At 43.9% G+C, this 12,501-nt stretch overlaps 1 protein-coding gene and 1 pseudogene across 1 annotated transcript in view; one reads left to right on the top strand and one right to left on the bottom strand.

The window, feature by feature from the left end:
• Window positions 1-5,594, bottom strand: part of CAND1 (cullin associated and neddylation dissociated 1) — a 45,993-nt gene extending 40,399 nt beyond the window's left edge. Inside the window, exon 1 of the mRNA XM_050750199.1 lies at window positions 5,124-5,594. Coding sequence (XP_050606156.1) covers window positions 5,124-5,191 — 68 coding nt within the window. The 5' untranslated portion in view covers window positions 5,192-5,594. The remainder of the gene's footprint in view (window positions 1-5,123) is intronic.
• A 5,163-nt stretch (window positions 5,595-10,757) lies between these two features.
• Window positions 10,758-12,275, top strand: LOC126931628 (N-acetyllactosaminide alpha-1,3-galactosyltransferase-like; annotated as a pseudogene).
• The last annotated feature ends 226 nt before the right edge of the window (window positions 12,276-12,501 follow it).

Raw genomic sequence — 12,501 nt, 5'->3', positions numbered from 1 at the left:
CTTTACAATGGTTTCCTGAAGGTTCCTAAAATCCTATATAATCGAACTAAAATCCAATTCTACTTAAACAAGCACCTACTGAGAACCCACATGGCCCAGAGCCAGACAAAGCGAAGGATTCCGTTTAGTCAGACAAGGTCCCTATTCTTAAGGAGTTCTGTGGACAATATCCATCCAGCTACAATCAGTTATCTATTTCCTCTTCCCCAGTGAAATTTTATATCGTGTGCTTTACATTTTCTCTTTCTACCTAGAGTTTCATTTTCAACACCTGGCTTAGATCTCTCCATGGACAGGAATCTTCTTTCTTTAATGTTCTCTGCCACTTAATGCCTGACAATTACATACGGCCCCGGGTTATTCATCTTTTTATAATAGTGTTTTAACTATTCAACAAGCATGTAGATTTAGGGAAAGTAAGCACTAGATCTTAAACTTTTTGTAGTTCTTCTCAGGAATTATTAAAAGTATCTTCTAGCATGAAATATTTTATAACCCTAATTTTAGAGGGAAATGAAATTTAAGGCTTGAATCTTAATATCTCCTAGTCTAAACCCTGGAGAAGTGACATAGCTGGGTAGTTAAGAGTTCATGCTTTGGGGGTAAAGAGATCCTATAAATCCCAGACCTACTATCTAACTGACCTTAAACAAGTACTTCATCTTTCCAAATCTCAGTTTCTTCAACTGTAAATGAGATTGTTATCCTCTTTTACTAAAGTTGTAAGGATAAAAATCAAGCTCACAGTAAGCATTTATATTAACTATTATACATAGAAAGACAATGATATTTTCTTTAGTTCTGAGTCTTTGGAATATTTTAAATCAACTGGTGGTTGAAGCATATGAAAATAGAAGAACTGGCTGGGCACAGTGGCTCAAGCCTGTAATCCCAGCACTTTGGGAGGCCAAGGTGGGCAGACTGCCGGAACTGAGACCAGCCTGGGAAACATGGTGACGCCTGTCTGTATAAAAAAAAAATTAGCCGAGTGTGGTGGTGCACACCTGTAGTCCCAGCTACTCTGGGGGCTGAGGTGGGAAGATTGCTTGAGCCCAGGAGGTTGAGGCTGTAGTGAGCTGAGATGGTGCCACTCACTGCACTACAGTGTGGGTGACAGAGCGAGACCCTATCTCTAAAAAAAAAAAGAAAAAGAAAACTTAATTACCTCAATCCACCGAATATTTAATATTAATATTAATATTCACAAATGGAGTGTCACATGGTTCATCCACATTAAAGCTTTCGCTCTGGTATCTACCGAATCCCCTATCTATTGGTTAAATTATAATGTTTACTCTTTATTCCTTTATAGAACATGCATCCCTAGAGGTCCTTAAAATAACTATATATACTGGTATAAAAGTCTCAGTACACTCCAGAAGTGTTTTTTTTTTTAGGGGAAGTGATGAGAAGCACTGTTCTAAGGTACTGTCCCAAGGAATGTTTCTTCATTTTTCTTCTGAAGGTTTTATTTGAATCAGCATTCATTAATAACTTTTCACTAAACCGAGGCTAGTATGTAACAGGCAATATCCTAGTAATTAAGACACACAAATGCCTCTTCCTTTTTTTATAAAAGAGCTCCTAGTCTTTTTTTTTTTTTTTAAGGGTTTTAAAAAAAAAAAAACCTGCATGGGCGGGCACGGTGGCTCTTGCCTGTAATCCCAGCACTTTGGGAGGCCAAGGCAGGCGGATCACAAGGTCAGAAGATAGAGACCATCTTGGCCAACATGGTGAAACCCCATCTCGACTAAAATACAAAAAATTAGCCAGGCGTGGTGGTGCGTGCCTGTAAATCCCAGTTACTTGGGAGGCTGAGGCAGGGGAGTCGCTTGAACCTGGGAGGCGGAGGTTGGAGTGAGCTGAGATGGCGCCACTGCACTCCAGTCTGGCGACAAACACTCCGCCTCCGTCTCAAAAAAAAAAAAAAACAAAAACAACTACAACAACTCTGCATATGGCATCAGAGTTCCTAACATCGGCATTTCTCATCCTAATGCTTCCCCATTTCTCCTAAGTCTTAATATCCCATTTTTAAATAATGCACAATACTAAAACACAAAACAAATATTATACAATTTTTCAATAAATTGAGCCGATTAAGTCCTACAAAAAGATTCTTTTAAAATGCTGACATTTCCAAAGTTTTAAGCCTGCATTCATTCCTGTCCCTTCTCTGTATTAATGGACTATATAATTATCTACATAGACCTGAAATTTTATACCTATAAGCATCCTTTTGTAATTAGTCATGTCCACGCCTCTCAGAAGTGAAAATGTAATCTCAAATTAAGTAGCTTGCACAAGATCTTACAGTTCATAACAAAGAATCACACATGATTAGAACCCAGATCTTGTGATTAGGTCAAATTCTCTTTGGATTCTACCATGAGGAGAATAAAATTTGCTCTTCATGTTGGAGCACTGTTTTCTTCTCTTGTCCTTAGTACAGGCAGAGTGCTTTGCAAATGTTGGTCATTTCATAATGTTAATTAACCTTGCCCTCAAGATCCTTCTAGTGCTAGGTATTTTAAAATATGTAGCCACAATTCTTGGTATTTAAGCCAAAATAAATAAACTTCTAATGAGAACAAAGCATCATTTTTAAAAAAAGAACAAATTAAAATAAATGCCTATGCTAAAAATATGCAGGAAAAATTTCAAAATTCTTGACTCCAAACTCTAATTATTAAATGTCTGTTTAAACTGAACATATAAAGTGCTTTAGTTCCAAAGACCTATTAACCAGATGGCTACAGCACATTATAAAAATGTTTTTTAGAAGGCAGTTAATAAAAATATCTTAATGATGTCAAATTACTGGAAATCACATACTGGTCCTAAACATATCCTACCTAACATTCACCAACTATTAGGGATATACCAATATTACACTAACCCTCCAGGCAATGTTTTGATTCAGTACAACCAAAATTCATAATCTTTATCAAATTCAGCAGTGACTGTCATTTAGTATCAGAGCATTATTCTTTCATTTAACTTTGTTTTAAAAAAAAAAACCTTGATATGTATATGTTATCTTTCTTTCACAGGAAATTTAAGAAAGCAAGCTTTAGGCTGGGCGTGGTGGCTCACGCCTGTAATCCGAGCACTTAGGGAGGCCGAGGCGGGTGGATCACAAGGTCAGGAGATCAAGACCATTCTGGCTAACACGGTGAAGTCCCATCTCTGCTAAAAATACAAAAAATTAGCCCGGTGTGGTGGACACCTGTAGTCCCAGCTACTCGGGAGGCTGAGGCAGAAGAATGGCGTGAACCCGGGAGGCGGAGCTTGCAGTGAGCGGAGATCATGCCACTGCACTCCAGCGTGGGCAACAGAGCGAGACTCCGTCTCAAAAATAATCACATGTATGGTATCACCACATAATTTATTTAGCCTTTCTAAACTTATACCCATACAGAAGTCTGACTAGCTGAACAAAATTGTATTATTACAAAGTGCTATCTTCAGACTGAAATTGACCACAATCAGAATAAAATGTACTACCTTTACAGATGAGCCAAACTGACAGCAATGGGGAGGAAATCACACGACACACCTTATCCATTACTTGAATTGGAAGCAAGCAAAGCCCCCAAAATCAAAAGGCATTCCAATCCGTTAAACAACACAAAACTTTTATTTCCCCCAAGATTCTTAATTTTGGCGCTAGAACTACACAAATCTAAAATACACAAAACAAACTTATGTCACCTCAAAAAAGTTACAATACTAAAATTTTTACCATTAGCAAACTGATTTTTAAGCTTTAAATACAACACTTAAAAGCTGCCTAAGTAGAAATATTTTTTTAAGTAATATATGGTTTTGTGGTCATTGACTATTTTAATAAGCCAGTACATCAATTTAATCAGAAACACAATTACTACTTTTTCACGGCTCTCTCCTTTCACAAACCCTAAACGTTCTTCCCAGTCCACACGGTTTGGACACATTTTCAGGTGTTAACACATATTGTTCATACGAAACAAGCAAACGAGCTCTTTAGTCACAATTTTAGTTGACGACTATTTGTTCTTTCCTTTAAAATGCACCCAAATTACAACCACTAAAGCATTAGAGAACAAAACAGGTATAAGGAAATAAGCAACCTTTTTTTTTTTTTTTTTAAGATTGAGAACTTATTTGTGAAGAGATGGGAGGCGGGAAAGAATGCAACAATCACCGTAGCGTGCAAGTAAAAAAAACAAAAAACAAAGATAACCTGTAAAAATATAACAAATCTTGACTACGCATATTACAACAATTTGGAACCAACAGTACAGATCTCCTGAACAGAACTGCTGTAATAAAGCTTCATATTCACAAGCTCCGTATTAAACACCTCTTCCTTTTGAAGAAGATCCGTCTGCTATGATCAAGATCCAGCAATCCATCCCTTTGGCAGTGATTTTCGGTATGAGGACATGAGACTGAAACCCCGAGTTCCTAAGCGGGTTTTACCTGACAAGGGGAACTGACAGTGATGCTGGCGGGAAAACCCTACGAGCGAAGTTTCCTCCATCCTGGCTCCCCTCCCCCTTCTTCCCACCTTCACGAAAAGAAATAATCCAAAAAAAGAAGTATATATCAGCCAAGAGCGCAAAAGTTCACCATTCCACCCGAATGCAGCAAGGCCCACGCGCACCTGCGGGCAGAGAGGAGGCCGCCGGGTCCCCGAGTGGGCAGCAGCTTGGGCCCCAGCGAGCAGGGCGGCCTAGCGACGCAGGATGGCAAGAGAGTAGGCCCGGCGCCCGGTCTCCCGGCCTAGAGCAACTCCCTTCTCCACAATGGTGGGTGGTTTCGCCCCTTCGCGCTACCTGAGACGCGAGAATCGCCTCCCAGTGGGGCAGGGAAGGATGTGGGGGCACTTAGAGACGCAAACGGGGCCTAGAGACTGCGGCGGACAACTGCCTAGGATAAAGAATGGGGGGATGGGGTTGCAAGAGGGGAGAGGAAAGGGGCTCGGGAGGGATCGGGAGGCCAGCGGACCAGTGCGCTGGAGACCTCGGGGTAGCGAAGCTACCGGCTACGGCCGAAGGGGTGGGGCAAGGCCTGCGTGACGGCCAGGGCCGCGGCAGCGAGAACCCCGAGGTGGGGTGAGGGTCGGATCTCGGCCTCACCTAAAGTCCTTGTCGCTGGATGTCATTTTTTCCAGCAAATTGGAAATGTGGTACGAGGCGCTCGCCATGTTGACGGCCTCGATCCCGCCCGCTGGCGCTGCTGGAGCTGCTGCCCGCTGCCGCCGCCGCCACCGGAGCTCCTCCTCTCGCTCGCGGCGGCTCCCGCTTCCAGGGTCGCAGCGCGACGCCGACGCTGACTAGGGAGGCGCCTCGACGGGCTGCCCCCTCCCCGGCGAGGCGTGGGCCTGTCCCGTGGTAAGCCGAGGCTACAGGGCCAGCCTAACGACGGCGCTGTTCGCTGGAGAACGAGCTCATGGGCGGCGGGACGGGAAGCCAGACACTTCCACTCAGGGCCGTCTCGCTCCCACTCGCTCCGCACTCGCTCCCTAGGGCAAAAGGCCAAAGCCCGCCTCCTTCGCTCCGGGGGCGGGGTCGGCAGACGCGGGACGCTACGGAAAACTAAGGTCAGAGTTCACGGAGGCCTCCCCGCGCACGCTATGAAGACGAGAGTTAAAAGACAATTCGGTTGGCTGAAGGCTATGTCAGTTTTCGCGTGACCCGCCTTTTAGAGGCATGACAACGACAAAAAAGGGGCTGTTCTCGCGAGACTTTAAAGCAACGGTTAAAGGACAGGAGACGAGTGGAGCAAGTGGGCCGTAATCTGAAAATAATTTGATTATTTAATGACATTAAGAGAAAAAGATTACGAGCTTTGAGAAAGAGAAAGCCTAGGAGTAACGACAATTAAGGAGTTAGCTTGCGGAACCAACATAAGAATTATAACAGGGAGCTTTCGTTTGGGATCAGACGCGTGGCCTGCATTGCCTTAACCACCATGGGGTAATGTTGCCACGTGAAAACCACAAATCCCAGAATTCAGTCGGGTGATACACTGGCTAATAATGTGATTGGCTGCGGGAACTAGTAGCTTACTCATTGGCCCCCCCGGAAGGACTGAATGCTGGGATATGTAGTCTGAAGGGGAGCAGTGCTAGATAAAAACCTTTGAATCGCCGCGCACGCCGTTTCTGCCGCGGATTCTTATTTTGTCCAATACGGGGTTTTTCTGTTTTGCGGTATTTGTAGAGCAAGCTGCTGCAGTTTGGCCAGGCGCATTGCGGGTCAGTTGGTGTTCTTGCCAGAGGCCTAGCAGCGACTTCCTAGCGCTACTCCTTGCACCTCCCAAGGCAGCTGAGCCTCCCCACTTCTCTGGCCAGACAACACTCCTTCCGTGCATCGTAGAGCCACCTCTCTGACGCCAACAGGACCTTAGTAAGACTAATGGGTATGCGACAGATGACTGTAGTCAGGCCCTACTGTTTTCAAAATAGCTAAAAGACTATCTCTGTAGTTAGCTTTTGTAGCCTTGATAGACCTGCAGCTGTGTATTGTTCTGTCAGACAGACAAATCCGTGGAGTTATCGAAGTATTTACTATCCAAGTTTTTCATCTGCTTAATATTTGGGATTTTAAACACAAATTTTGCCAGGTAGGGGTCAACATCCCTGAAAGTGTTAGGGGTGGAGCCAGCTGACAGGCCTTTCTAAAAGAACAGAGAGCCTGGTGAAGAGATGAAAAATCAATCTCACTTGATACTCCTGTTAAAAACAACAACAAACCTTGAAATAGCTCTCTACTAGCACATACCTCAAATCTGATCAAATCTACCTGACCTTTACCATTGTTTTCTATATTCATCAACTATTACTGAGTACTTAAAAGTCAGGCAATAGCAGTTAATGAAACAGATGAAACTTGATTTAGCCTCATAATGTGTGTCTAAATTTCACACATACCTCTGATCTGCTCTCATGTGTCCTTTTACTTAAATGTATGTAATACAAAGGCCGGGTGTGGTGGCTCATGCCTGTAACCCCACCATTTTGGGAGGCCGAGGCGGGCAGATCAGGAGGTCAGGAGTTCGAGACCAACCTGGCCAATATGGTGAAACCCCATCTCTACTAAAAATACAAAAATTAGCTGGGCATGGTGGCGCATGCCTGTAGTCCCAGCTACTCAGGAGGCTGAGGCAGAAAAATTGCTTGAACCCAGGAAGCAGAGGTTGCAGTGAGCCGAGATCGTGCCACCGCACTCCAGCCTGGGCAACAGAGTGAGACAACGTCTTTAAAATAATAATAATAATAAATATATATGTAATATATTTTTTCTCCCCACTAATGCCATATTCTTTATTTTACCCATCTGCCATGATTAATATATCTTTCATCAAGTGATGAAGCACTGTCCTTAGTGCTTCAGCCACAATTAATTGCCTTTTGCTCTGAATGGCCTTTCCACCATATTTAATGTAAAACACACACACATACACACACAAAGAAGCAGGTCTTTTTTTTGTATGTGTGGACCTCAAGGCCTCAGTCATTTGGTATTATCAATAATACTTTCTTTTAGCCTGTGTCCACTCAGAAAGCAAATCATGGTTTGTCTTTTACTGTGTGTAAATTCTTTCACTTTTGAATTTCCAGCTGAACTATACTATTTGAAGTCAGATTCCTTAAATATACATCGTGTTTACAGCCACTTACTTGGTGTCATAGGCAATTCATGTTCATCTTTCTCAGCTTCAGTTTCTTCATGGGTAAATGATGATCAGGATATTACCTCAGGGTTGTTTTAAGAGTTAAATAACTCCTTACCTCAGGTGATCCACCCAACTCGGCTTCACAAAGTGCTGGGATTACAGGCATGAGCCACCACGCCCAGCCCAGCCAAATGTGGTGAAACTGTCTCTACTAAAAATACAAAAATTAGTTGGGCATGGTGGCAGGCACCTGTAATCCCAGCTACTTGGGAGGCTAAGGCAAGGAGCATCTCTTGAACCCGGGAGGCCGAAGTTGCAGTAAGCCAAGATTGTGCCATTGCACTCCAGCCTGGGCAGCAAGAGCGAAACTCCGTCTCAAAAAAAAAAAAAAAAAGAGTTAAATAAAATATCCTATATAAGGAGCCTAGCCCATTTCCTAGAACATAATAATATTTATAACTAATATGTCTTACATACTTAACGAAGGTCCAGAAAAGCATAAACATTAGCTATCGTCACATTATTTTAATCTTTTATTTGTCCCTATTCCCAAGTCATTCTACACAACCACTTCAGAGCTGTCCAAAACATTGTTTTTACAGTACTGCTTACTTACTGAAAACATTCAGTGACTGACTATTACAGAATAAAGTCCAAATGTTTTGGTAGTTGGTGGCCTTCATTTGTCCCTAAGCTTTTCTTTCTGACCTTTCTGTCACTGTTCTAATGTAGAAATTGCTTCTACTAAAGTTTTGAGTCCTTCAAAGACAGAAGGTCTTGTATATAATAATAATTGTTATAATTATGAGCATTTTTAAAATTTATTTAGTTTTTTGAGACAGAGTCTTGCTCTGTAGCCCAGGCTGGATTGCAATGGCGCAATCTCGGCTCACTGCAATCTCTGCTTCCTGGGTTCAAGCGATTCTCCCTGCCGCAGCCTCGAGAGTAGCTGGGTTTTCAGGCATGCGCCAGCACACCCGGCTAATTTTTGTATGTTTGGTAGAGACAGGGATTCGCTATGTTGTCCAGGCTGGTCATGAACTCCTGACCTCAGTGATCCACCCACCTCAGCCTCCCAAAGTTCTGGGATTACAGGCGTGAGCCACTGCGCCGGCCTTTATGAGCATTTTTTTTTTTTTTTCTTCCTTGAGAGGGAGTCTCACTCTGTTGCCCAGGCTGGAGTTCAGCGGCACAATCTCCGCTCACTGCAACCTCTGCCTCCCATCTTCAAGTAATTCTCATGCCTCAGCCTCCCAAGTAGCTGGGATTGCAGGTGCCTGCCACCACACCTGGCTAATTTTTTTTATTTCTAATAGAGATGGCAGGATTTCACCATGTTGGCCAGGCTAGTCTTGAATTCCTGACCTCAGGTGATCTGCCCACCTCAGCCTTCCAAAGTGCTGGGATTACAGGAGTGAGCCACCATGCCCTGCTGAGCACTTATTTATGAGTCAGGCATTGTATTAACTCAATCCTCAGAACAGCCCTATGAGATTGGTGTTTTTCACATTTTAAGTATGAGAGGCACAAAGAGGGTAAGTAACTGGATAAAGGTCACTCCTACTAGAGACTAGGAATGTGAAATAAAAGCAAATGGAATTAAAACCCTCTAAAGTTTCACTAAAGCAATTCTGATATGGCGTGAAATAAAGAAAACATCAAAATTCTTAGGGGAAAAAAAACACCCTCCAGGGCTTTATATGGCTTTCCATTCTTCCACCCTATTATTACAAGGAAGCTCTGCTGTAGGATTTCCCAAGTTGTGAACCCTAGGAACACTAGTTCCATTGATAGTAGAAGCAAATACTCTTTGGGTCTTGGGTTATGTGTTGGCTGGGGAAGAGGGGTGTTGTTGCTGAGGAGGGTTGTGGTTAAGAGAAAAAGTGCAGGAAACAGTTTTCTTTTTTTTTTTTTGAGACGGAGTCTTGCTCTGTAGCCCGGGCTGAAGTGCAGTGGCCGGATCTCAGCTCACTGCAAGCTCCGCCTCCCGGGTTTAGGCCATTCTCCTGCCTCAGCCTCCGGAGTAGCTGGGACTACAGGCGCCTGCCACCTCGCCCGGCTAGTTTTTTGTATTTTTAGTAGAGACGGGGTTTCACCGTGTTAGCCAGGATGGTCTCGATCTCCTGACCTCGTGATCCGCCCGTCTCGGCCTCCCAAAGTGCTGGGATTACAGGCTTGAGCCACCGCGCCCGGCCAGGAAACAGTTTTCTTAATGGTACCATGTCTCCGAACTTTTTTCTTTCTTTTTTTTTTTTTTTTTTTTTTTGAGACATAGTCTTACTCTGTCACCCAGGCTGGAGTGTGCAGTGGTGCAATCTCAGCTCACTGCAACCTTCACCTCCGAGGTTCAAGTGATTTCCCTGTCTCAGTCTCCTGTGTAGCTGGGGTTACAGGTGCGCCCCCTCACCTGGCTAATTTTTGTATTTTTAGTAGAAAAGGGGTTTCACCATGTTGGCCAGGCCGATCTCAAACTTCTGACCTCAAGTGATCAACCCGCCTCGGCCTCCCAAAGTGCTGGGATTACAGCCACAGCACCTGACCCACAGAACATTTAATATGGCAGCGTGTAAGAGGAATATGTAGTATGCAGCTGCTTGACACATTTGAGCATAGAATTTAAAGTTGTACCTGTATAATCTCAAGAAATGAGAATACCATGACCATGAAACATAATTTGAAAACCACTGTTCTGTAGGTAGTTTTTTCTGAACCTAATGCTGAGTGGATGGATGATGGGGAGGAGAGTCTTGGCAGAAAATAAGTTTGATGTTCATTTTTAAAACAGCCTTCTGCCAAGTACATGTGGCCTGTGCTCAATTTCTACATTTGTTGTAAATGAGTTAAAGGGAATAATAGAGCTATATTTATTCAACTAGTTGGTAATTTCTGAAATAAAATTCTGAGTTGAATGTCAAAGCCGATGCGTTTCCGCGGCATGCCTTGCCGGGCTGGGGCGGACACGGCTAAGGGGCCACCTGGGTGGGGAGGGAGGCACAGTCTTGCTTATGGTCCCTCGCCACGCGCCGGCCTTTGGCGGCGCCTGGGTTCTGCCAGTCAAGAGTTGGAACACGGCATCTTCCCTTCCTTGAATCCTTCCTTCTGCAGAAGGGAGCTCAGTAGAACTTTGTTGTTTTGCCTTTTACTCTGGGCTGAAAGAAGCAGATGATAAAGAGAAAATAGTGAATGTCAAAGGAAATGTAATTCCTCCCGTGCTGGTTGTCTCAACTGTGATTGTTGTGGTTTGGAAATCAACACCCAAGAAGGCTCTCTCTTGTGGATGTAGCACTTAAAACACCCAGAAGTTGTTGACAGCGGCGGTCGGAAGGGCCGGTGGTTTCCAAGCTGCTCCAACAATGGGACCCACAATCCTCAAGCAGGGGAAGAAGAAGACATAGACGAAGAAAAAGAGAAAGAACAAAGAAAAGAAGATGACAAAAAAAGAGCTTCAGCTATGGGACTGGTTTAATCCATACAATCGCCCAGAGGTGCTGACCGTGACCAGTTGGAATGCGCCGGTTATGTGGGAAGGCACTTAGAACAGAACCATCCCAGAAAATTCTTATGCCAAACAGAAAATTACTGTGGGTTTGACGGTTTTTGCTGTCGGAAGATATGTAGAGTATTACTTGAAGGAGTTCATAACATCTGCTGATGGGTACTTTATGGTCAGCCACAAAGTCATATTTTACATCATGGCCGATAATATCTCCAGGATGCTGTTGATAGAGCTGGGTCTTCTGTGTTTCTTCAGAGTGTTTGAGATCAAGCCTGAGAAGAGGTAGCAAGTCATCAACATGATGGGCATGAAGACCATCAGGGAGTACATGTTGGCCCACATCCAACAGGAAGTTGACTTCCTTTTCTGCATGGATGTGGACCAGGTGTTCGAAGACAATTTTGGGGTGGAGACCCTGGGCCAGTCGGTGGCTCAGCTACAGGCCTGGTGGCAGGGGAAACATCCTGAGGAGAATACTTATGAGAGACGGAAGGAGTCGGTGGCATACATTCCATTCGGCCAGGGGGATTTTTATTATCACGCAGCCATTTTTGGTGGAACACCCATTCAAGTTCTCAACATCACCCAGGAGTGCTTTAAGGGAATCCTCCAGGACAAATGACATTGAAGCAGAGTGGCATGATGAAAGCCACCTAAACAAGTATTTTTTCCTCAACGTACCCTCTAAGATCTTATCCCCAGAATGCTGCTGGGATTATCATATAGGCCATCATGCAGATATTAAAATTGTCAAGCTATCTTGGCAGCAAAAAGAGTATACGTTGGTTAGAAATGATGACTGACTTCAAATTGTGCCAACAGTTTTTTGAATTTGAGAGAATTATTATTCTGGCTACTTCCTCAGAAAACAACTTTAAGAAAATATTAATGAAACACCAACATCACAATCACATACTATTTCTCCTTGTAACTTTGAGCCTTGTAATATGAGAGGATGAATATATGGTAATCAGATGTAAATTCCCAGTGATTTCTTATGTATTCTGAATTTGGGGGAAATACTATCAGCTAAACCAGAAAGAACTTGTCATAGGCAAAGACAAAGCCAGAAACAGGCCAGGCGTGGTGGGTCATGCCTGTAATCCTAGTACTTTGGGAGGCCAAGGCGGGTGGATCACCTGAGGTCAGGAGTTCGAGATCAGCTTGGCCAACATGGTGAAACCCCATCTCTACTTAAAAATATAAAAAATTAGCCGGGCATGGTGGCGCCCACCTGTAATCCCAGCTACTCAGGAGGCTGAGGCAGGAGAATCACTTAAACCTGGGAGGCAGAGGTTGTAGTGAGCCAGATTGCACCATTGCACTCCAGCCTGGGCAAC

This window comes from Macaca thibetana, chromosome 11 (assembly GCF_024542745.1).
Source record: "Macaca thibetana thibetana isolate TM-01 chromosome 11, ASM2454274v1, whole genome shotgun sequence".
In the NCBI taxonomy this organism is placed as follows: domain Eukaryota; kingdom Metazoa; phylum Chordata; class Mammalia; order Primates; family Cercopithecidae; genus Macaca; species Macaca thibetana.
The sequence above is the reverse complement of the archived record's forward strand: the minus strand, read 5'-3'. Positions and strand labels throughout refer to the sequence as shown.